Raw genomic sequence first — 26,869 nt, forward strand, 5'->3', positions numbered from 1 at the left:
GTGCCTGGCAAGTAAAAACTTTAAAAAGGATTACCAAATACTTGTGCAAATGATATAAACACAACAGCAACTGAGGACACAAGGAGAAAGCTCCTTCAGGAAAGAGCTTATATTCTCCCAAATTTATCTTTTCCAAAATTCCCCACCAAGTCAAGATCTAAATCTTTATATGCTTTAAAAGTTTTCTTAGCTAAGTCTGCATCTTGTGTGCAACGCAGGACACCGCTTTTTAAATGTTAGGAACATTAGTAAGTTTGAGGGATATTTTCAAATGTATCACAATATTAAAATTTGTCAATTTTTTTAAATGAATTTTTTTCAGTTTGGAAAATGCACGATAGCCACCTTCAGATAATTAACAAATATTCTTCAGTAAAACAAGAATAAAAAAAAGTTACAAAATATACCAAAATGTTCTTGCAAAAGTAAACATCTAACAGGCAAGCACCATGATGCATTTTTTTTTTTCAGAATTTACCTTTAAAAGGAAAAAGCAGTAGCTGATTAAGCTGGTCTGAATTCTGCTTTAAGTTCAAAAGGTAGAGAGCAAGAGATAAGATAAAAATCACATACCACATACTGTCCTCAGCGTATCTCCACCTGAGTTCTCACCATCATCAGATTTCATTTCTCACTGATTTCAATACTATTTGTTCAAGTTCTTTTAATAAATACCATTTCCCCCTTTGCAAGGCAAATCAATAGCCCTATCCATGAAATTATTTTTTGAAAGAAACCCTATCTGGGAAACGTGTGTCCCCCCCCCGCTTCCTAAGCAAAGCACAGTCGTTTGCCGGCCAACACTGCTGGGGTCACCTGTGCCTCGCACCCGCCTCCCAATGCCCTTCACCTCGGAGGTGGGTGACTCTTTTCCAAGCAAGTCCCCAAATGCCACTACCGACTCGGCATGGCCGGCTGACCGGCTGGACTTGCCCTAAATCCCTGCACTGCCAGCTCCCCGCTGCTCTCAACTAACTTTAATTACAGGGACTGACATCTGTCCTCAGAGCATGTTCCTCTCGCAAAGCAGGGAATGACACAAATTACAAGCATGAGGACAATGGATTATTAATGAAAGAAACTAAAATCGAAGTATTCTGGTCTCAATGGAGCTGCGGCTGTGGTGCAGCAACCGTGGAAGTCTCTCGGTTCAAGAGCCGAGGTCCCGGTGAGTGCGCGGGATCCCTCACTAGAGACACAAGCCCTGAGTTCTCCGCCAGAGGACAGAACCACCAGCGACCACCTGGAAGGAGCAGCATCCTCCGCAGGGAAGAAACGGTGTATGTTTGGGGGCGGGGGAGGGCGGTTCAGGGAACTCTTGTGACTCCAGCCCCAAAGCCCGGCTCCAGGAACGGTTTAACCACGCAAGGGGTTCTTCCTTCCCACTCTGGGCACTCACCCGACACTGGCTGCGGGGACCCGGCTGAAGCCCGCCCCCCGTGACACTGTCCAGGGCGGCCTCGTGGCCTGAGCATCACCCCACCGCGCGCGGAAGGAACTGCCAGGGCGAGACAGGGGCGGGGCGGGGCAGGGGGCGAGGCGGGGGCGTGGCAGGGGAGGGGGCGGGGCAACCGCGGAGGGGCATCCTGGCCCTATCCCGCCCCCCGCCCCCAGAGCTGCGGCCCGTGTGCCGGCCCTGCCTGACGCAGGCAATGCAACAGTCCCTGATTAACCGTCCTTTCCTCCGAACGCCTGAGCAGCGGGCACTGGGAGCACCTCTCCGCGAGTCACCTACAACCCGGTCTAAGCCCGCCGGGCTACAAGTGACCTTGGGTGCAAGTTCTGCGACTTTTCTTCTCTCATCCATTGAAAACTCCACCCCGCTCTCAAGGGTGTCAGGAAAGGGTCAGGAAATCAGGAAACTACACCCCTGGCGCCCTCTCCCCGTCTTTATAAAGACCCTCTCCACTGGCTCCGGGGCGTTAATCTACAAGGGCCCATCGTCCTCCCCAAAGCTCCTTAAAAGACCAACTGTGCAGACAAGTAGCAAACGGTGAAGAATGCAGCCAGTGACCCTACCAAATTAACCAGCCAACGTAAACCAGTTGCCCAAGAAGCTCCTCTCTCCTCCCCGGAGATTTCCAGGGTCTCCCCCAACCCCTTCATCAGACCTGCACTGCTGTAAGAACTTGGATTATTACACCCACTTTGCCCACCACAGCCAGGCTGGAGGAGTTTCACTAATTTGCACAACTCTGAGCCCCGACTTCCCATCCCTCTGTCCTCTGACTTAAACAATGACATGTGTGACAGAATGTGTCTTGTTCAATATGCTCATTTCCAGTTCCAATCCCAATACGAACCGATATCCCCCCTGCCTGGAATTCTCTCGCACTCCCTCACTATGTGAATCACTTTTCAAGGGCTACCTTTTTCAAGAACCCTCCCAGAAACAATTTGTGCTTTTTGGGTTTTGTCCTGATTCATTCCCATGTAGGCAGTTCTATTAGGCCACGTAACACAATCATTAGAGTGCTGCTGCACAGATGCTCACATTTCTGAGCTCCTTGCAGGCCTGGGGTGTCTTCTTCCAATCTCCCCACCCCTCCAGGACCCACCACAGTCAATTCTGAATTAATATGATCTGTCTTGTAGCAAGATCAAAGTTTCAATCTTGAGCCCATTAACACCAATTTTTAGCAACTAAATGAAGAAAATTTGTTAGCATCAGTTCAACCTTAGAAGAAAAACTTTAAGATAATAACTTAAAAAAAAAATCTTACGCCATTAATTTCACAGGAAAAGAAAGCCTTTACAGGTAAATGACATATCTATTTTCAGGGACATTTGCTACTAGGAAGCTGTTGATAGATTAACCAGAGCAGCTCTTGCTTCATGCAAATGCAGATGGCGCTTTTCTCCCAGGGAACTTCACACATTATCTCAGTTGACTTTGCCTTGGCCTTGGGGTGGGAGTGAGGGGGAGAAAGAACGCACTTCCCAAAATTTTAGAAGAGATGATGGAAAAGGTCTCCTGCATCACAGGCACATTCTTTACCTTTGAGCCACCAAGGGGGCCCTAGCCACTAAACGAAGTGGTTAAAACTACATAAAATTTTAACAGATGTGCACACTAAACAGGATGTTTATAGTGTTAAAAATAGAGTATCATTTTTATTGGAGATTTTCCTTAGAAGCTATGTTAATAAAAACAAATTATAGCACAAAAACGTTCACAAATCATTAAGTTAATGAAACTATAATACTTGGATCATTCTTTTGAATAGAGAAATGCCAATTTCCCCCAATCTAAAATTATAAATTATTTGGATGTCACACTTAAAATTTCTTTTTATATTCAGCAGTGATATTGGATATTATAGTAAAATAAAACCCGACTTAAGCAAAATACATAATTTTTTCCATTGTGTTATAGCATATATGTGTGTGTACAAGCATATGAAAGTGTTAGTCATTCAGTCTGACTCTTTGCAACCCCCAGGACTGTAGCCTGCCAGGCCCCTCTGTCCATGAGAATTCACCTGCAAGAATACCGGAGGGGGTAGCCATTCCCTCTCCTAGGAGATCTTCCTGACCCTGGGATCAAGCCCAGGTCTCCTGCACTGGCAGGCAGATTCTTTATCGTCTGAGCCACCAGGGAAGTGTGTGTGTGCGTGTCTGTGTGTGTGAGAAGCGTGTGTGTGCGTGTCTGTGTGTGAGAAGCGTGTGTGTGTCTGTGTGAGAAGCGTGTGTGTGTGTGAGAAGCGTGTGCGTGTGTCTGTGTGAGAAGCGTGTGTGTGCGTGTCTGTGTGTGAGAAGCGTGTGTGTGTGTCTGTGTGAGAAGCATGTGTGTGCGTGTCTGTGTGTGAGAAGTGTGTGTGCGCGTGTCTCTGTGTGTGAAGCGTGTGTGTGTCTGTGTGAGAAGCGTGTGTGTGTCTGTGTGTGTGAGAAACGTGTGTGTGTCTGTGAGAAGTGTGTGTGTGTGCGTGTGTGTGTGAGAAGTGTGTGTGTGTGTGTCTGTGAGAAGTGTGTGTGTGTCTGTGTGTGAGAAGCGTGTGTGTGCGTGTCTGTGTGTGTGAGAAGCATGTGTGTGCGTGTCTGTGTGAGAAGCGTGTGTGTGTGTGAGAAGCGTGTGTGTGTGTCTGTGTGTGAGAAGCATGTGTGTGCGTGTCTTTGTGTGAGAAGCGTGTGTGTGTGAGAAGCGTGTGTGTGTCCGTGTGTGTGAGAAGCGTGTGTGTGTGTCTGTGTGTGTGAGAAGCGTGTGTGTGTGTGTGAGAAGCGTGTGTGTGTGTCTGTGTGTGAGAAGCGTGTGTGTGTGTCTGTGTGTGTGAGAAGCATGTGTGTGTCTCTGTATGTGTATTTTTCCGGATAGCAGTTATACAAAACTGTAAAAGAAGCTTTAAGCCATTTCTATCACACCCTGTGTGTCTTCTATGCAACCTTCTGAGCCCCCAGTTCACTTACCCTTTACATTATCAACATTCTCTGGTTTAGGAAGCAGGACACTGTGGGTGCACGTGTGTGTGTACACACGCTCAGCTGTGTCCTACTCTTCTGTGATCCTATGGACTATGGTCAGCCAGGCTCCTCTGTCAATGCGTTTCTCCAGGCAAGAACACTGGAGCAGGCTGCCATTTCCTTCTCCAGGGGATATCCCTTCCTGACCCAGGGATCGAATTCACGTCTTCCGTGTTGGCAGGCGGAGTCTTTACCACTAAGCCACCTGGGAAGCCAATCAGGATAGCAGCCATGTCCGAATCCCTAGGACCCGTGACTGTATTAGGTTACATGGCAAAGGGAAATTAACATTGTTAATCAATTGACCTACAGATAGAGAATGATCCTGGATGGTCCAGGAGGGCCCAATACTATCACAAGGTCCCTGTATGTGAGGAAGGGAGGGAGGAAAGAGACAATAAGAGAGATGGCAGCATGAAAAGGACTCAGCCTAACCTTGCTAGTTTTGAATGTGGAGGAATGCAGGCACCTCAAAACGCTGAAAAGTCAAGGAAATGAATTTTTTCCTAGCGCCTCCAGAAAGAAACAAAGGCCTGATAACAGCCTGATGCTAACCGAGTGAAACTGATTTGGATGTCTGACCTCCAGATACTGTAAGACAATAAATCTGTGTTGTTCTAAGTCACTGGATTTGTGGTAATTTGTTATAGCAGAAATAGAAAACTAATACATCTGGGTTCCAAGTTCTTCTCATAATCAACCTCACTGCTTTTTAATGTTTGGCTCAACATGTGAAGAAAATGAAAGCAATCTTTAAAATCTCTCAGCTATACCTGAACTCTAATCTTCTAAAGGAGAAGATTTCTTCCAAGTTCCTCCTCTCACCTCTGCGCAAGTACACATCTTTATGGGGGGATTTCAGGCTCATTTTTAGTGGCTGTAAAGTTTGTGGGGCCACTGGGGTGGGATGAGAAAGAAGAAAGCTGGATAGGATGCCTGAAAGCCCTTTTGGGCCTGGTTCCTAACTGCCTGGCTGCTTTTATAGTGCCACGGAGGCCAGGGCAGAGCATGTCAATGAAACAAAGGATAAACATGAAACAAAGCGCCATAAGCAACCACGTCTTGATCAAATCTAGGAGCGATTCAAGTTAATAAGTAACATAACCCCACCACCTTTTTCATGGCTTTAATTATTATAGCCAGTAAAAAATATTCAGGCCATCTCTGTTTAGAGATGTTTTATTTACCCCTAAAGGCTAAAGTCTTCATTAAATGCAGAAGAGTTGTATTCAATTCAACACATATGGTGAGATCACAGGCCAGTTTACTCTAATTTTTAAAGTGTCATTCCCCCTTCCCCCAAACACAGACACACAAACACTATACACATGGACTCTGAATACACCGAACAGCATTTACAATCTGGCTATATCAGATTTTACATTATTACATAACTGGTTTAAAAGTCAGTCTTATTTATGAATAGTTTTCCCTTATTTTCTGTTTCTGTAGAATGAAAGAATCTTTTCACGAGGCCATTTCCTACACTGTTTAGGGGGCATGTTACTGTTGCTAACAGGGTCTTCCTTTGCCCTTAAGTGTTTCCTTCACATAGGTTAAACCTGGTTAAGGTCCTGAATGGCAGAGGACCTTTTGGTTTGAGGAGCTTGACAAAGTGTGTAAGTAGCAAAAGGAAAGGGAAAGAGGCTGGAACAACCCACACATTCTCAAGATCAACACCGGTATTTTTTCCATTGTGTAGAAACTGTCAGGGAACAGCCTGATTAGGATGTTTTCCAAAGTTCACACTGTTACCTTTTCCAAAGGAAAACCATTAAACAGCCTTATCTTTCCAGGTAAATTCACTGAGCAATTAAGTACAATTCCTTACTATGTCTTACATTAGAAGAGCCATTTTCCCCAATCATTCCTCACCCGGATGTGTTTTGTATCTTTCACTCTCACCTGGCATTACTGCCTATGGAAATGAAATGGCATGAGAGAAGATGGGATCATTCAAAATTAAGTTACCACACCCTTTCAAGAGGAGGCTGAGCTGAGGGTGGTTCTGTGGTGCACAGACGGCCCCACCTCCACCAACATGCAAGCGGCAGAGGACAAGAAAGTCTGCAGCACCAACAGGCGTCTCTTGGAGCATGTGGTCAGAGACCAGTGAAGGAGACGGGTGGGAGGAATACACCTCTGCTCTCCCCTTTAATCTCAGGAATGGAGATGGGATCTGGGGCAGGACTGGAAAATGTGGTGCTTCAGGCAATGGGAAGTAACCCCAGATGAAACACTGCTGGGCCTGCGCTTCTGACCTTTTTCTCCTTTACAAAAAGGTGCTTATCATGTGGCTTACAATGGTCTAAGGCTAGAAGCTAAACTTGACTTTGTATTTGATTGCCAATTTTAGTGGCAGAATTGCACATCATGATATACAGCCCTGTTTGGTCTCTAGTTCTCGGAAAACTATTTCTGGCAGCTATATTCTAAAGGGGGCGAAATAAAATGCAGACTAAAGAGGCTGGGCATTAAATTTTTACAAAGGACAAGAAAGTAATGGCCGTTTGATTTCATACACTCCTATCAATGTAGATGCAAGCCTGTAGGAAGAGGCTTGGGGAAGCAGAGCCTGCTGCTGAAGCTCTCCGTTCAGTCACCTGACACTGTGCTCCTCGATCCCCTACTGAAGTCCCATACTCTCCTTCTAGTTCCTCTTACATGCCCCTAATGCTATTCTTATTATAATCTCAGAATTAAATTAAAATAGCATCTTTAACATGCTTTAGTTCTGTGGGAAAAGGAAATTATCAATCATGCAGTAACTATAAAAAAATTAACATCCTGAAAACTGTTTTTACAAAATCTGAATTAAAAAATGTCAACAATCTTATTTAATCTGCCATCACAAATCATTGCTCTTGACAATAAATAACGTCTGTGGCTATTTAAAAGATTTCTTAAAACCAGTAACACAAGAAATGAATGAGTATATAAATGTTTATATATATATAAACAAGCATGATGCCCATAGCAGGGACAAACAAATTAGCAAACTCATAAGTTGTTTCTATTTGTACAGCTTGCCCTGAAGCTTTTGAGAGAAGTATTTCTTATGTAAAATGCTGTGTTTTGCTGGTAAGAGAGGACTTGCTTAAAACTGTGGTCTCATTTTTGGTGAAGCCATGAAAAATTAGCATTGAAGATAACCATGTAAAAGTACATGGACTTGTTTCTATTAGCAGCACAGTATATTGACTTGTTATTCATAAAAGTATCATTCTTAAACCTGCCAAGGTAATTACAGTCACTTAATTTTTGTGCTATGAAAGAGAAGAACAACTTGTGACCACCTCCTTTGAGCACAGGAATAAAGGTAAAGAAGGCAGGATGTCTGGCTTCCCCATTACAGGAGAGTTTCAAGCCCAGAGGCACTGAATCACTTGCCTCCAGGTACAGAGGTTAGAACTCCGGTGCCGGCTCGTCCCCAGAGCTCTGAACACTGCTATTACTAAACGGAACAAATCCAATTTTTAAAATGTTATCTCAAAGGGTTTATTTTTTTTATCCCCACAGTATTATTTTTATTTGGACCTGTCTCAACTGATCCGCAACGTTCAAAATGCAGACTCCAGAAGCATATAAAGTGGCCTGCCTGATCCCCTCCTATCCCTCCCTGCCACCACCTATTAAATGTTTAAAGGCACTGAACACATACCCACAGGTGTTCCATTTGACTGACTTCCGTCCACCCAGTGAGTTCCACAATAACTTCTCCATGTGAATCTAAACAGTGCCTAATTTAACAAGATCACTTAGACTGCTAAATTTACAGGCAACCATATTAAATCCACCTCTTCTATAAGCTAACCAAGGTTATCTTCAAGGTTAAATATCCCACAGCAGCATTAAACCACCTGGACAGCGGGACCGCTCCTATCATCTCCCCTCTCGTGGCAGGAGAGGCACTGGCGAGCGCCTGTCCACTCAGAACTGGACACTTAAAATGTTTGAGTCCAAAGAGTTTCTACAGGAAAAAATGACTGTGGAACAGCAATGAAGTCAATATTCACCCAGTACCCCTTTAAGCACTGAGCACTCTGCTGGCTATAACAAGATCTATAACTTCTAAGAATTTTAATACAGGACTAATTAAAAAGTACAGGAAAAGAAATTCTCTTTCAGGGGATCTCAAAAGTAGAATACCCATGATTTGCTCGAACTGAAGAAAGAGCATTTCACAACAAACGGAGTTATTTACAGCTGCTTTCTCTTCATTTCCTAGGTTTAACTACCAGAATCTCTTAAATTGTCAGTTGCCTGGATTTATCTGCTGTAGTTACAGAGAGCTGTGGCCAACAGAGGTTATATCATTAAGCTGTCTATAATTTTATTTGTTTTCTGGGGGAAGAGTATATGTGTTTTATATTCAGATTTAAAATTTGTGTAAGTTGCCTAGAAACCAAAGCACAGAATTCACAACCTGATGCACACTAAATGAAGCTGCTGGAAATGGTATGTTTCCCCAACTACACTCTAGGTTAGGTTCATTCCCATCTAGCCTGTCATTCAAGGTTAATGATATCTAGTTTTTCAGAGAGTTTGGTTTAGTTACACCATTGCTTTGCATAAAACTGGAGAGAAATCAGTATGTCTTTCTGTTCTGCTTGAAGGCACTTCATCTTCAAGAAATGAGCATCCTTCCTCCTATACACCCCCACGATCAGGACAATGTGTGTAGCTTCAGATTTGGGAGAATGAGGTCTAAGTAGTATAGAACTTGCTTTGCATGGAGCATGGATGGACAAATGGATGGATAAATAGATGGAAGGTTTCTCACTCGAGAGGCATCTCCCGCCCTGAGAAACTTCCATCCAAGGAGCACCATGCATTTGGTACACGTCTGACATGCCAACCTTCCCACCATGTCAACACACATCATGGTCACATTGTGTAAATGGGGGCCCAGTCAGAAAGTTAGTCAGGATCACTTTATCTGAGAGTGGACCAGACACTGACCCTTAGGAATTTCTTAGCTTGACCTGCCAGGTAATAGGCCACATAATTTAAATAACTCACTTATGATGTTGCCGTAGTTTTCAGGACTAATCGCTTCCCTTCTCCAGGAGTGTCTGAAAGCCTACAGAGAGCAGGTGGAGAGGAATGAACAGAGCTCATGGAGTTTCCTGTTTAGTTTAGTAAACTGGACAGTTAATTACTCCTAAAACATTCTTATTCAGTTCTCCAGCAATCTCCTAGAAGAAGCTATGCCCAGAACAAAGGTTACACTTTACTTACTCCACAAAATTAGGGGTGGAAGAGAAATGTGGCTACCTCAAGGGGAAAATGCAAGCTAAATTCCTTGGAAAAACGTGAGTTCATCAGGTTTTGGTGCTGAGACACTGTGTTTTGTTTTTTAATATCATCTCAAACAATACAGAACAGACTTTTGGACTCTGTGGGAGAAGGCGAGGGTGGGATGTTTCGAAAGAACAGCATCAAAACATGTATATTATCTATAGTGAAACAGATCACCAGCCCAGGTTGGATGAATGAGACAAGTGCTCGGGCCTGGTGCACTGGGAAGACCCAGAGGAATCGGGTGGAGAGGGAGGTGGGAGGGGGGATGGGGATGGGGAATACATGTAACTCCATGGCTGATTCATGTCAATGTACGACAAAACCCACTACAATATTGTAAAGTAATTAGCCTCCAACTAATAAAAATAAATGAAAAAAAAAAAAATCATCTCAAACAATAAAACCCTGCAAACACTTTATAACCAAACGAGGCAATACTTTGACAATGACTTCAGGTGCCAAGGACAAAAATATTTTTCATGGTTATTTGTACAATCATTTTCTATTAGTGAACTCTAATCAGCTTTCTGGGTAAAATAACAAAGGAAGATTTCTGGTTAAAATAAACAATTCTTCAAGAGGTTAGAGGTTGTTAAAGAAAATTTCCCTCTCTTCTAAAAGTCACGATAAAGGCTAAAAGGTGGACAAAAAATGTTATTTCTAAAACGTCATGAAACAGTTACCTCTACCCAAACTAAACTACCATCAGTGCTCTGAGGTCTTTTTGGTAAAACACTTCAAAAGCCTCTATGGGTTCCCCTACAGTTTTCATGCCCACTCAAGACACCTCTTACTTCTGTGATGTTCAAACTAAAAAGAAGCGTTATCTGCTGCAAGTGAAACGTCTAACAGGTGCTACCACTCTCTGCAAGTGGCACATTGAGAAGGTTCATCTTGCCAAATCCAGTTAGCATCTGATCCCCTAATAGTTGAACAGGCAAGAGAAGACTCTCAGGGCACGTATGCAAGGACAAGCTTGTGGTCAGGCTGGAAGAACAAGATCACAGGGCTCCAAAACCCACAGCCCCCACTCGGCTGACTGCAAGCCTAGAATCTCGAGGTCAGACGTGGGACTCGTGGAGACAGCTTTCTTCCATCTGAGTTCTATCATGCCTGGTGACACTTGGAACCGACTGCGATGTTTTCCCCACACTGAAAAAAAATTCCCTACCATTCTGACATCTGCTGAAAAGAATGCAATGCCACACTTTTCTTTTTTAAGAGCAAGAAAATACATGTTTTGTTTTATGGCCAATATTTAAGATAATTAAGGAGTAAGGAAAGCTTTTCAAAAAAAGATTAAATACCTTTATAAAGGATGAAAGACCTTCCCCCACCTTCCATTATGATTCTTGTCATTTTAAGAGTGCTACTCTTAGGAATTTATTTAAAATTTAGAATTTTTTTCCATAGGCAAAGATTAAAAGAAAGTAGGACCTACCAGATAAATTCTATCTTTATAAATTATAACTTCAAAAATAAAAATATTTTATTTTCATATTTTCAAATAGCTAAATTTTTTAAGTGTCCCTGGGTGGCTCAGAGGTAAGGAATCCACCTGCCAATGCAGGAGACTTGGGTTTGATCTCTGAGTCAGAAAGATCCCCTGGAGAAGGAAATGGTAATCTAGTCCAGTATTCTTGCCTGGGAAACCCCATGGACAGAGTTGCCTGAGAGGATACAGTCCACCAGGTCGCTAAAGTCCACCAGTCGACACAACTTAGTGACTAAACAACAAAAAGCTGAGAAATCAGTGGTAAGATCTTGAAAAAGCAAGCAAGGTCACTGGGAGACGGCAACTGGGCTCAACCTTAGGTTTCAAGAGGTGCTCACACAGGATCATATATGCATACATCCTCATAAAAGAACTCTTAAACACAGCAGGAATTCATAAAGACATCTCAGTCACCAGGTGGCAAAAATCTAGGGAGATTTAAAACACAAGTATTTGTATAATCCTTCGTATTCAAGAAAACTCAATGCGACCAGAGTTACCACAAGAGCTTCTCCTAGAGGTCTACAGTCAGGAGTCTCGCGCTCCTGTCCGAGGTGAAGCATATGAAAGCAGAAAGGAGGAGGCACGCTGACAGCACAAATTAAGAGGGGTGGGTACCTGCTTTTATTGACAGACAAGCTGTACCACGAGCAATTTCTTTAAAAAACATTCTCTGAATCTGCTGTCAAAGGAATTTGTACAGAGAAGAGCAAATCACCAATATAAAGGAGATTCCTTAGAGTTTTACTATCGCTTAGATAATTCAAGATGTTCCGACTGTTTCTCAACTTCAGTCACACGGCTGACTCTGGGCCCTGACTGCTCCTAGGAGATGCAGAGCTGGAGCAGACTTTTCAAATATGCCAACAGTTGATGTCCACAGTTTCAGGAGAAAAGTGCTATGTGATTATTGTTAAAAATGTTTTCCTTCCAAACTATTAAATGAAATGCTATGTGTATAGGATGCCTTTCCACTTCAATCCCAGGTTGATAACAATAAAACCAAATAGTACCACTCAATCCAACCCAGTCATGAAAGAGAATGGCAGCAAAGCCTGCCTGTCAAGCTCCTCTTTCTAGAGGTTCATATTACATCACTGAAACAGTATATTCTTTATCCCAGTGTGGTTCATGTCAAGTCAAAGATGGTCAGCTGATCAGAACTGAAAGCATTATTGTTCCAACCTTTCTCCATTAAAAACACAATGATATTTACATCTTCCAAATAAGCACCTTTAACTTTTGGCTCATAAAAACTGATTCAGTGTGTGGCTTAAGGAAAAAATTATTAATATCCACATAGGAAATCCCATGGACGGTGGGCTACAGTTCACGGGGTTGCAAAAAAGTGGGACATAACTGAGCAACTAAACAAACAAAAAACAAAGACTTTCAAGTGGCCTTCCCCGGTAGTTTAGCGGCAAAGAATCTGCCTGTCAAGCCAGAGACCTGGGTTTGATCCCTGGGTGGGGAAGATCCCCTGGAAAAAAGGAAATGGCAATCCACTCCAGTATTCCTGACTGGGAAATCCCATGGACGGAAGGTTCCTGGTGGGCTGTGGTCCATGGGGTCGCAGAGTCAGAAACCAGACACGACTTAGCAACTAAACAACAGCAAGAGACTTTCAAGACTAGCTCTTTACTTTCAAAGTGTTTCAACCTCAATCCTTATGCCATGTATGCCCCATTTAGAATTTCCAAGTCACAAGGAACACGGCCTCAAATTTCTTATGTCTGTGTCAGAGTACTTAATTTGCATTTACCAACTTTTTTCTTGGACATCCTGAGGTTATTCCATCAAATACACCTATATAGTAAGAAAGGAGAAAAATGGGGGAATAAAGTGTGTTTTTAGTGGGTATCTGGACATACTTTTATTTGTCAAAGATTGCCCTTATGAAGATACCTAAGCTGCTATTCAAAAGTATAGTTAAGAATAAAGTTAAAATAATTGCTGCATACATCTTGGCTTCCAGCATGAAATAAGAATATTGATTACTTTTGACATGTATCTGAAAAATAAGCTTTCAAATACGTACCCTGCAGGACTCCAGACCAAACTTCTAATAGAGGACAAAGTGGGGACACGGCCTCAACATGTCATTTAGAAAGCAATTCTCTCACTTTTGATAGTTTCACTACACTGACACGGCTGACAGCAAAACAGGGGCAGAGAACAACATACACAAATTCTAAAGCCTCCATTTGATTAAGCACAGAATGTAATTTGATGTGATAAATTTCTATTTACAGTATACAACATTTAATTGCTCACACATGAGATTTCTGGCATTTAACTTCTGCCTACATGATATTGTTTCTGAAATGTCACAAAATAAAAACAAAAAAACAGTATTGTGATTTGCTGACTCTCACCAAAGACTCAATGCAAAGCTCATGTTTCTAAATGTCAAAAATTCCCGATGTGGTATTTTTGGTGAAAGGCATATTAACTAGATTTAATTTATTATTAACTATATTATCATATAATTAACCTAACATTTTATTTTCAAGAAGAAGGGCACTCTGAGTCACAGAACTGTACCTTCAGTGAATCTCATTTAACATGAAGAGTCACTGGCAAACGGGGAGAGGACCACACATGTAAACCATCGATCCTCACGGCTCACCACAGCACCTATGGAAGAAGGACGTGCCAAAGTAACCAGGTCGGAAGGAGAGGAAAACTGGACAAAGAGGTTCTGACAGAGGGAAGGAGTCACCGTGTGAGCTGCTGCAGGGGCCAAAGGCGGGAATGGCGACACAGGCTGGGCACTCGGCACCAGGAGGAGAGACTAGGACCAGGATGAAGAACAAAGGTATCAGAAGAAGAGGTGAAATGAGGACACGCCGAGCTGGCACCTCAACTGTGCCAGCTGCCAGTGTCCACGACCCGGGCATAGAGAACTCCCTCAGAGATTAACAGCACCCAGGCGTGGGGCTATTCTTAGCTATCTGAGTTGGCTGAAGGCAACCAAGTCAGGTGTGCCTCCAGCTGCAGTTTCCAATCTGCTGGGAAGTTATATGGGTATCCCCAAAATAGCAAAAATAACCATTCTAAAATGAACTCTAGTGTTCGAGCACTTGGCCCAATGTTAGAAAACCCTTCTCCCCATTACACACAGGAGCACACACATACCCTACCCAGTGCACCTCTGACCGGTCCCACTGGACACCTAAGGTGAAGGTGAACCTTGCTGCCTTTCACCGCTCCCCCAAAGACACAGAAAAACACTTCTCAATTTCACCCTGCAGCTTCTGTGTCAATGGAAGCACCTTTGAACAAAACTTACTTATATCAAACAAATCTGAGAGGCACGTTTTAAAGAGTGTCGTAAAGCCTGCCTCATCTCCCCAGAAGCAAAGTCCTCTCTGGTCCTGAAGGGACAGGCCTCCTGACTGGCCACATGAGGTCAAACAGACCGCTAGGCCCAGAATGGCTCCCTTGCACCCGCCAGCCCCCGGTGCGGCACTGGCCAGCCCCAGTACTCCGAGAGGGCCAGGAGGTGTAAGCACCGCTCCAGGAGGCGCGGCCGAAAAGGACAGCACACCACCACCAGCTGGCCTCGGCGAGTCAGGGCCAGCGGTGTCCTCCTGGACACATGAGACAAAGGGCGTCTTCAGGCCTGCTTCGAGTCACAACAGAGGTTTCCTGGCCCCCTCACATTAGTATGAGATGCTGGAATGTGTGCCTTCTGATCACGCCTCTTTCCACGCTATGCTTAATACAGCAGGATGAGAGGAACCGCAAAGTGCAGCAAACTACAGGGGACTCAGCAACTCCCTCACGTCCCCCTGTAAACACTGGAAGAAGAGGTCTTCAGCACAAACACATGTAATCAAAAGAAGGGGTGGGGTCTGGAACATCAAAGCCCCTCGGCTGTGGCACACAGCTGACAAATGGGAGAGCCTTCCAGGTACATGGGAACAGGCTGAAAGACGGGAGCAGAGCGCGTTCACCTGCCTGAACTGAGGCACATTTTGAAAAGCAAACCTAGACATGATCCAATGAGAGTGGAGGGAATTAGTGTAATAATTCTCCCACCCTCTGGAATTTGCACTGAAAGAGGATGCAGAGTTGAGGTTCAGCAGCTCTTTGGTGCCTTATGGGAGTAAGCCCAAAAGGTCTCTTTTCATCTTCAGGAGCACGCAGTTCAGACCTCAAGCTCCGCCGGTGGGCCGCCATCAGGGCATCAGCACAGGCTGTGTTCCCGGCCTCTGATGGATGGTGAGGTGTCAGTCAGGTATATGCTTCTACAGAAAGCTGCTCTGAGGAACGTATTTCCTCCTCACATTCAGATGGAGACCTACCTGACACCACGTTCTGGTTCTCTGGGAACATGTGGAGCAGGGCCAACATGTTCTGTTACTGGGTGTTGTGAGGGAAAGCAGCCTACTTAGGCTTCACAATGTTCTTCTTAAACTAAGAAGAACAGATGCATGAAGAACAAATACAGAGAGAAGCACTGACTCCATTTCATTCAAGTAAATACAGGTAAATGAAGAGAAATGTATTGCCAAAACAATGACTGCTCCTCACCCATACAAATGTGCATCTGCCATGTACTTGTGTGTGCTAACACTGCTTCGCTTGTGCGTGCCTGCACACTGCAGAGATGAACTGGGCACTGCAAACACCACACTCCCCACCGGCCTGGAACCACACCTCACCAGGAGAGGTCTTCACCAATGTAGAGAGCAAGATGGGCCAGAAAAGCCAACCTGGCCAGAAGATAAAACAAAAATACCAAAGAAGTAGCAAAACATCAGAGTAATAACCCCTTTCAGGATTCAATTATGCTACTTTGAAGTTAAGACTATTTGCATTAAAAAAAAAAAAAGACTATTTGCATTTTAATAAAAGCCAGAAAGAAGGAGACCATTGTGTAACTGCATATTCCTTAGAAATAAGTCGAGAGTATCAATTTCACCATAACTCTTAAAGTAGAACAGAAATAGCCTCACAGTTAATTGCTGAACAGAGAGGCTCATCTTCCATAATTTCCATATTGTGACTACACACACGTCACGAGGCGAGCTGGCAGCATACCCTCAGATCTTGAAACGGATGTCATTTTGATTCACACTGAGAGAAGAAGAGGAAAAACAGCACTCTGCTGGCACTTTTAACATCGACTGTCACACACAGAAAGTCAAAGGTAAAAGGAGGCATCCACAGGCCCTCATCACCCAGTCCAACCATCCATTCGGGAGATAGTCGTATCAGATTACAGTCTGCATTTACAAAAGTTTACTCCAGTACACTGAGGATTGTTTTCAAATGGATTTAATTAAGGTATACAAGTCCTAGAGAAAGCCAGGACTATGGCTGCAGTTAAATGCTGATTCCAATACTCATCAATCAAGCCATCTTTTATGACAAGTAAAGATCTTTCCAAAGACACAGCATTTCAAAAAATCACTGAATTAAAAAAACAAAACAGTAATTTGAATGAACCACCTTGGAAGTCACAAAGTAGAAGTGACAAATAAAAAACATGCTCTCATTCTTTTTCAATAATTATTTCCACCAAAAGATTTAAAGGACAAATACCAAAATATTAAGAGTAAGTAGCTCTCCGGATAACTGGATTACCAGTAGTTTTCAATTTTCTTCTTTACACCTTCTTAGATTTCCTATATTTTCTCTAATAGTATCACTTTTATTATGAGAAAAAAAATTGTTAATTTCCTTGACTCATGGTTTGTTTGAAACTGGAGGGCCAGGCCTGAATACACCTAGCTGAAATAGAAAAACAGGAAAGGTGCCACACCAGAAAACAAAACTGAGTTATCCTGGGCAGAAACTGGAACACACCATGGCTGCAACAGTCAACTTGGCATTCAAACCAGATCCCACAACCTGAGCAACAGGACCTGGTGGAACATGGAGGCCACCGCATCCTCCCTGTTGGGCATGCTGTAGTCCATGCCAGCCTGAGGTGTCGCCCAGACTTTAGCAAGGGGCTCTCCGAGGCACACGCTGAGGTCTAGTGGAAACTCAGCTTTTTATGTTAACAGAGGCTTGGTTATCACAAATAAAACCAAATTAAAGTTCATTCCAACCTCCTGCCCCTTTACTCCCTGAGTAAACCTTTCTCAATAGCTCCCGTGATATGGCTGAATTCACTTTTTCCCTCTTTACCATGTTCCTGATAAGCTCCTGGAGAAGGTGTTTATAATCACTGAAACATCCAAAATATCAATAACAGATACATGGAGGAGAGCATTCTTATAAAAATTTACAAACTGATCAGTGCCCAAACAGCCAGTAAAATGCTAGGTCTCTCAAACCCTGTGGTGAAGGAGTGGATGGCTTGAGCCCAAGCTGCCTGGAGCAGCGATCGGAGGGTGGGCAGGTGTCCACGAGCTCGGGAGGGCACCGGGAGCTCAGGCGGGAGAAATGCAGAGCGCAGGGAGGAGGGCGCTCACCCCTGAGCGTGACGACCGACTACGGCGCTGAGAAAACACAGCCTGTGGAAGCTGTGGCTCTGGGGTCGGGGGTGGCGATGGGGCTCGGCCTGTCAGGCATACACACCTACTAAAAGGCAAAGGCCAGGAAAAGTGAGACTGGTAAAACGGTCTGAGGTCTGAGTCCGTGCAACACCCCTAAGGAATTCAGTCATGTTATCATGAGGCCTGACAGCCTCATTCTTCACTCTCCTCTCTGCTCGACACCTCCCAACCACCTCTCTTCCCAGAAGTATGTGGTCGGCTTCTTGACATCACCGCTTCCCCACTTGGAGGACACAGTGACAGGGATGATTCTGCATCGGGGAAGGCAGCAAGTACAGAAGGCTGCATCCTAGGGAATACCACAGGCCCATTAGAGAATCAGTTTACAGAAACGAGCACAGACCAAAGACAGGCAAGCACCTCCCTCTTATCAGGACGCTTTGCTCCATGTGCATTGTCTGAGAGCGGCTGCTGCCCCGTCACCTCGGCCCCTTCCCTCCACACACACACAAACATTTAACATTTTGGTAATGTGGACCAAAAACCTATCACAACTTGGAGCCCACGGCTCTCATGGTATCAGAAACAATGCCTCACTTTTAAAACTATCCTGAAATGAAATTCTGCGATACCGTAAGTCACGTAACACATATGGGGAGACCTTAACAGAATGCCTCATCTCTGACACAAAGGAGAATCAAAAGGAAAGTCTGTCAGAATGCATTAATTCAGATTTCAGTATTTTCAAGCCTCAGTACCCTGTAAGACATAGTGAAGCAATGAGAGGCCTGAGGAATCCCCATAAACACAGCGCTATTAACACAAACTAAGCAGGTGTGCGGTGTAGTTACTCAGATACAAAAGCATTCCCACTGAAGGCAAGATTTTCGGAAATGGCAAACAACTCTTAGGAAAATTCAACAAAACACAATCTTTCCAGATTTACCTGGCACTTACATTCCTAGGTAATTCAGTAAATATTAAAGCTGTGTATATGAGAGAGCTTAAAGCTCAGACACAGACTTCTCACCTGGTGACTCTCCAGCAGACACCTGGAGACTGTGGGAGGCAGGGTAACTCCCTGCCATGCTGGAAACTGCTGGCATTGTACATGCAACGTTCCTGGACTGAACCCACTGAAGGCGAGGAGCCCCCCAATCCCTGTAACCCCCACATCATCCCCATGGGAGTGATTCTGCCCTGTGAGAACCACCCCCTTTCACCAAACTGCCCCCACAGTGATGAAGCACCAACGGAAGCCAGACTAATTCATGCAAATTGTATTCAGTTGAGGTTGTCTCTTCAGCTCCCAGATCATAAGAAAAGCATCTCTGCCACTATCTCCCTCCCACAGACTTCTGTCACTTGGGGGCCTCTCGTCTTTTCCTCTTGTGAGGTAAGGTGCCTGCCCTCCCTGAAGAGTACTACCTTTAACCTGGTCGTTGCTAAAAGCCACTCTGGATCATCACAAACTCAAAGGACAGATGGGCCTGTAACAAGCACTCTGAGGCTCCTGCTTCTGCTCACACGCAACAGTGGTCATGAACCTCACTCATGATGCAAGGGCTGTTTTACCAGAATGCTCAGTCATGACTGATGATATGACTTATTTAAAAAAATAAGTTTATTTGATAAGCTCACTGCCAGAATACAACATACCTGCAAAACCTAGGGTGAACAAAATAAGGAGCAACTTTCAACACTTGGTTTTGAAAGTGTACAGTAATCCCTGCTATGTCAAGTGATATGACAGATTCTTCCTGACAACTTTTGTGAGGTCTCTGGAAATAGCCCAGATTTATACAAACATCCTTTAGTTGCATTTTAAATAAAGAAACCTTAAAAGCTACCTAATTCTGTAAGCTAGAAACTTTACCATTTAATTATTTAAAGCACCATAAAACATGATTCTATATAAACATGTGTCTACTCTATATTAAAACAATGTATGTAATCAGAAATATAAACTTATAACCTTTGGTTTGAATAATAAGAGAAACTAAAAATAGAAAAGTACAAATATAAAATCCCTTCTAAAAGTAAACTAATTTTATATCAAGTTTATAAGAAAAAAAAAACAAAATGGAAAGTTGTCAAACTATTACAACCAAGCCTGATGGGAGAATCTAGACATTAGAGAGAATTGAGTACCAAGGACTGTAATTTTAGTTAACATTTATTAAAGATGTTTGAAAAATTGCAAAACCTGAAAATTGTTCCTAGCTTTCTTCTGTGCAGAAGAATATTTTAAAAATGGTCAAAGATTAAGGTTATTTCTTAAATATGGTCTGTGATTAAGGATGTGGAAAAAACAGAAGCCTCATACATCACTGGTAGGAATGTAATAGGGTGTAACCATTTTGGAAAACAATCTGGCGGGTTCATGAAACGTTAAACGTAAATTTACTGTATGACTTCTGGGTAACTACCCAAGAGGACTAAAAGCATATAGCCACCAAAAAAAAAACCCCCACCCAAAACATAATAAAAAACTTCACACATATCCACACAAAAACTTATGTGAGTCTTTAAGTTGAAAGTTTGAAAGTCAGTTGCACAGTTGAGTCTGACTCTTTGTGATCCCATGGACTGTAGCCTGCCAGGCTCCTCTGTCCATGGAGGACTCTTCAGGCAAGAGTACTGGAGTGGGTTGCAATTTCCTTTTCCAGGGTATCTTCCCGACCTTGGGATCGAACCCAAGTCTTCAGTGGTGCAGGCAGATTCTTTTACCACTGAGCAACTAGAGATAAAAATAGCCCCAGACCAGAAACAACCCCAAAGTCCATCGCCTGTGAATAGACATACAAAAATGTGGTACATCCACATAACAGAATACTACTTAGGAATAAAAAGGGACACACTAACGACACATGCTACAATGTGGATGCACCTTCAAAAACATCACGTGAAAGGGGGCAAATACATAAAACCATATAGTGTGTTATTCCACTGACATGAAATCCAGAAAAGGCAAACTTATAGTATAAAAACAGGAAGTAGATTACTGTTTGCCCGGTGCTTGGGAGATGGGGGGCGGGGGGGAATAAGGAGTGACTGCTAATTGCCACCAGGGATCTTCCGGAGATGATGGAAAATTTCTAAAACTAGATTCTGGTGCTGACTGCACAACTTGGCAAATTTTCTAAAGACCAGTGAATTGTACACTGAATTATATGGTATGTACATTACACCTTACACAAGCAGTTAACAACACATATATACACACAGAGAGTCTACAGTCGAAGCCCTGGACAGCTACAAAGTGTTAAATCTGTGTTTTGGTTGTCTCTCTTATTTTCTTGACTCCACAGTGGAAAAGATGACATCAGGCTATTAACATTATCAGAATGCAGAATTTTGCTATTCAATTTCCTCTTAAAGATAATAAAGGAGCATGAGGGGAGGGAGTCATGCAAGGGGAGCAAATAAATCTGCTCTTTCCTCATTATGTAGTTCAAACCGGGTCATGGCCCTATTAGCCAGTAACCACGAGTAGCTTACTTATTACTGGGCGCTGCCGGCGGGGGCAGTGCTAGGGCCTGGGAACAGAGTCCAGCCCCCTACAAACACAAGCAAGACCTTTGTAATGGGCAAAGCCAGGCCAGGCACTAGGCTATGCACGATAATAGACATCCAAAGCAATTAGGAAATGAGAAACTACAGAAATTCTTATATATTAAAATCTTATGTTCATGTATTAAAATCTAACACAAGCCACTTACCTCAAACTTAGGTTTTGTTAAAATCGGTATCAACTTAGTAGTTTTACATAATCAGAAAAACGTAATCTGGTAAATCATGCATACTATGCACAACACCCTAAGTCAACCTACGACGCCTGCACTCCCCTCTCTTAAAAGAGGCAACTTTCGCCAAGCAGCTACTAAATAAACTCGCTAGCTCTGCTTTGCAGACTCATGACGGACAGTCTTTGCAACAGGACAAGGGACTAGATGGCATCTGGCACTGTTACTACCGAACCAGAACGGGCTCTGGGGCTAAGTCTGAGTGCCATGGGCTGACACGGCTCACAGACGGAAGGTTGGAAGGGCCAGGGTGATGAGCGTACGGAACAGCCCCTGCTGGAAAAAGGGTCATGAAAGAAATAAGTGTGAGGATGGATAAGCTAATCAGAGTCTCTGGAGTTTCCTGACCACCCATAGCCAGGCCAACAAGACTGCCCCTGCCATCTACTCACAGAAGGCCCCAGCCGGCAGCCGCAGAGCACGTACCATGTCCAGAAGACATGTATTTTAGGACCATCATATACATCCCTGTATAAAAGTTTCTGAATGGGGGGAGGAAAAAAAAGTACATAAGTGGTTAAGAGGGCCAATCTGATAGAAATGGTGTGGAATTATTTTTAGTTGAAGTGGATAGCATCTTATGAAAATGAAATGCTGTGGAAGAGTATTCAGGCAGGAAGAGGGAAATACTGTATTTGTCCCCTGCTCTCCCACCGCTCTTGAGCATTTCCTCTACTCTGGGAAGAAAGCAACAAAACTGTCCTCCCTCTGCTCAGAGACACAGTGACCAACAGACCTACTGGCAGACCCGCGCTTGGGCCTGGAGTACAGAAAAACACAGCCTCACACTGCTGTGGCTCTCGGCTCAGAGGTGCCCCCTTGGCCTATGAAATCCCTCCAGTGGCTCTCACTGCTCTGCCTGGGAGGAAATGGGGAGAACATTCCAGCGGCCTCCTTAGGGACCCACACCACCATGACTGCTTCTGAGCCTGCAGCTGAACAGCACCCTGACTGCTCTCTGTCCATAGAGGTAAGAATATTCCAAGAATGTCAAGGAGGACTAACAAAAATGACCACAGTGTTTTCTCATGACTCATTCCCCTCATCCCATCCCACTTTCTCTCTCATTCCTTAATCTCTATTTAAAATATACTTCACAAGGGAAAAGGAGGGATTAGGTGAATAAAAGTGGCTACCTTCATAATCTGATGGAGCAAGCTAGCTAGTATAACATCTGACATGAAAATTACCCTACATTAAAAAAAAAGTACTTTCCTTCCCATAAAAAATTTAAGCATGCTCATAATTTAGAGGGCATGTGGAGTTTAAATCGTTAGCAATTAAAAAGCCAAAGTCAGTCCATAGAGTTTTGTCCAATGACCCTTTTAACTACTTGAAAATGAGATCTTATTATCAAGTACTGTTATGGCTTATCTATAAAGATTTCTTCCCCCAAAATACTGATCCTGGGTTTACATGAGCAAGGACATTCTGATAAGCCTTTTTAAAATCAGGCAAAACCCACTACTCATAGTTGAGACAAACACTGGGCCCATATCTTCTGTGTCTGGGTGGGTTTCTATTAGTAAGTCAGTACCTGGAGAAACTTACTACTCCAAGCCAGGTCTACATAAGAATCGTATTACTGCAAACTCAGACCTCTGTAGCTATAGGATATGTGTATGGGGTTATCTCAACCCTTGTTTTTAAAAGCTTCTTGGAAGCTCAGGACACCAACAAGCACTGTATTTCTTGATGGCCACACTTTTTGGAAATTAAAATCACTTTAATTAAGAGCTGAAGCCAAATCAACAACACAGCCCTGATGATGTCAACTATAATTCTCTTTGGAGGATCCCAGTGGAAACTTCCAACAGAATGCAAGGCAGTGTTTCCCTGAGGCAGTGGCCCCAAACAGCAGATTCCTGGGTCAGCGTGGGAGAAGGTGCACCTCAAGGTATGGCTGGGACCTGTCAGGGCAGTGACGAGCTGCCTCCTCGGTCTTAAATCTGGGGACACTTCAGCTGGTCCTACAGACACCAGCCTAATGCTCAAAACTCACACCCTTATGGCCATTTCTCCTATGATTACATTCCTTGGTCTAGCTTACTGGTTCTCACGGTTCCTTCTGTTCTCATTAATGAGACAAATGACTTTATGCCCTGGTAAGAAAAAGCCCTTTATGCCCTGAAAAAGCCCATCACCAATAACATTAGTAACTACTGTTGGTGAGCAATGACACAGTGCCAGCTCTTTGCCAAGTGCTTTGCAGTAACTATTTTACAGATGAGAAAACTGAGGCTTACACAGGCTAGTTTATTCAAGATAAAAAAGCTAGTAAGAGGTGAATACGGGATTTCAATACCACGAAGGACTCTAGTGGGAAGGAAATGTACTTTATGATTTCAATTTACTTCTAAGAGTGCAGATGACCCACAAGGCATTAGCTGTGGCCATCTCCAAAGTTCTGTGGAGAGAGAAGTTAATGGAAACCACACATGTTCCGGGAAAAGAAGAAAAAAAGTGTCTGTTCACAACAGATTAACATTTCTCTTGCCAAGAAAACTAGAGCCGGGAAACTGCCTGGGAAGTAAATGTTCTTGACAACTGAACTCTTCTCTACTGAGCTATTGTTAAAACGGAACTATTGTCAAACAGTATTTTATTGTTTACTGATTTTAATTTTGAATTATTTCTGATACTAAGATTTACTATTATGAGTTGTCTTTTTAAAAAAGGAAGTAACTTTTAAATATGCTGTTAACAGTTTTTCACAGAAAAATTCCCACCACGAGTAACACAAATACTTTTCTTTTTAACCTTTATTTAAATAATGTGTCTCACTCTCCAAGATTATTGGAACATCATTTGAAAGACAGTAAGAATATTGAAGGTCACATATATTTATAATACATCCCTCTCTCTTCTCTGTAACAGTGTATTATTGCAAAACAGGTCTGATATAAAAAATTAGAAATCGAGAAACGATGAATACATGTTCATGAACTATAATAATCACTTCCGGTGTTTTACTCGCTTCTCCTCCTCCTGTCAAGAATTTGAACACCAGAGCAAGGAGTCTCATAGCAACAAGTCGGATTTCCTCTCTTCTTTTATCTTGAACTCCACAGGATTACAGCAGTTCCCCCAAAACCCAATGCAAAGTTGAGCAAAACCAAGCAGAAAAGTATTTTTCACCTTCTGTTCTGGAGCCAGGTTTGTTCCACCTTCGCTTTTTCCACTGAGCCTCTCCCTAGGATGGCTCATGATGACAGTGACTCTGCATTATGCACAGGGCAGTTCTAGGGAAGCATGAGTCAGAGTCAGACGCAGACGCAAACAGCGCCAGCTCTGGAAATAGCGGCTGCAGCCTTCCTCCAAGATGGGAGATAGTGGTCACAGAGCAGGCCTCGGCCCAAACCTCCCCTGCTCAGAGGTCAAGGGCCGGTGAAACGGGTAAACTGCGTGTGTTCCCACGGACAGGCACCCAAGCCATATGTGCACAGTGGTACATCAGTGATCCTCTGGCGAAAGACAGTTCAGCATCATTTAGATTTGTCTTATGATAACCCAGTGCTCTAAGATTAGGTAATGCTACTGTTAACCATGTCAGTGACTTAACGTTTAATAAGGACTCAAAGTACACCACGTGTTAGCAATACAGGAGTATCATCCAGAGCATTCTCTCCGGCACCCTTCATTTTGCTGGGAAGGGTGCCTTCAACACGAATGGAACGGCTCAGCACCTGCCTTCTCTGTTCACCTGTCCGGCTGGGAACCTATCTGCCAGCTGTGTTGCAGAGGACAAAGTGAGCTCCTTCCCTAAACCACAATATTCCCATTCACTTTGTCCTGCCAGTAGCAGAGAGAGTGCTGGGGAGCTAAACCTTTCACAACCCAAGTCCAGCATTTATGGATACTGTTTTGGGGGCAGAGCTGGTGTCATCTGGCCCATAAGCAAATAGCCAAGTCAGAAAACTACAGAAAAACTTCACTTTAAATCTGTAAAGCATCAAGGGATGAATATATTTAAACATGGAAAGCAGTCTTGCATTTAGAAAAAATTATAATGTATACATTAAAAGATATGTGCAGAGGCTGAAGAAAAGGCATTTGTGAGAGTACCTTTCCTGCATTCTGAAATATAACACCTTGTTATTGGGCCACACTGTTGTTGGATTAAAAACAGCAACAACATTTTTGATTTGTTGTTTGATTACACACAGCAAAAACTGTGATTTTCATGTCATAGTTGCTTGGTCCACGACAAATATCACAAAAACCTCAAACGATCTATATCTTGTAAAGTTTATGAACTTAATATGAAAAGCGAAGTTTCACACCAACCCTTGCAGACACTGAACTGTCTCACCGGAGTCTTGCCCACTCTTTGGAAGGCCTGAGTTTTCAAAATCTGACCCAGTCCACACCTAGCCAAGCCAGCACTCGAGGGTGCTCCATGCAACGACCCCATTCTGGACGAGTTTCCAGGCCACAGGGGGTGGCCTTGGAGGGGGCAGCCTGAGTCTCCCATGGAGTCCTTTCCACCCTCAGGTGTCCCTGCTCCATGACACAAGAGACCAGCTGCGCGGGTTTCTCCTTGGCCAGAACCCAAAGCTGCTCCCCCCCTCCACAAGCCCCCTTCAGGAGCTGTTCCAGCAGAAGGCTGAAAAGAGCACAGCGGGGCAGAGCTGGGCTGCTCCCAGGCCAGTGCTGCGGACCTCCAAGTTCTCACGTGTAAAACAAGGGCTGGAGTCAGAGAGGCCCGAAGGCCCCCCCCAGCCTAACAGCTCCAGTCCCGTACGGCATCCCACGGAAAGTGCTGAAGTGAAGCGCGAGCTGTCGAGCTCTCCACCGGACGCGCCCCCAACCTCCGTGCACTCCTGTGGCCCGGCACACTCAAGTGTCAAGGACTTCAAGTAGCTTTCATAACGCTCTAGTCACTAGCGCACTTCTCCAGGTGCTCCATTTGTAATTTTTCCAGTTATCTACGACAGCTGCTTGGTGGTGGTGATTTTCGTTTCTGAAGTTACCTCGACTTCTCAGTTCTTCCTGATATCCTGTGCTGCTGTGCCACACAAAGATGAGATTTCCAGTTACAACAACAATGTTCGGAACTGTGTTAGAAACTCAACATGGCCAAGAACCATTTTAAAGAATATAAGCATTTCAAGACTACCACCTGTACCAAAATTCACTTTTTGTCATGAAATAAATTAAACACTGCAACCCTGCCTGGGGAAAGGTAACAGTTCTCTCCTTAGACCAGAAATGACTGCAAACGACAACAGAGGAGGAGGTGCGCCCAATACTAAGTGTCATTCATTAGCTGGTATTTGTACAAGCTCCACCAGCCTTCAAAGGAACTTCAAATCAAAACAGTTTGAGAAGAAACAAAAGCGATGACTTGA

At 43.7% G+C, this 26,869-nt stretch overlaps 1 protein-coding gene across 10 annotated transcripts in view; it reads right to left on the minus strand.

Annotated features, from left to right (window-relative positions):
• AOPEP (aminopeptidase O (putative)) overlaps positions 1–26,869 on the minus strand; it is a 392,900-nt gene that overhangs the window by 39,555 nt on the left and 326,476 nt on the right. Inside the window, exon 14 of one of the 10 annotated variants that reach the window (XM_070459522.1) lies at positions 24,265–26,523. The exons of 8 other annotated variants lie outside the window; for them this stretch is intronic. In XM_070459522.1, the coding sequence (XP_070315623.1) occupies positions 26,488–26,523 (36 nt within the window). In that variant the 3' untranslated portion in view covers positions 24,265–26,487. Of the gene's footprint in view, positions 1–24,264; positions 26,527–26,869 lie in introns of those variants that run through there. One more of the 10 variants, XM_070459521.1, reaches the window with a different exon arrangement.

Source organism: Odocoileus virginianus, chromosome 31, assembly GCF_023699985.2.
Source record: "Odocoileus virginianus isolate 20LAN1187 ecotype Illinois chromosome 31, Ovbor_1.2, whole genome shotgun sequence".
Lineage (NCBI taxonomy): Eukaryota > Metazoa > Chordata > Mammalia > Artiodactyla > Cervidae > Odocoileus > Odocoileus virginianus.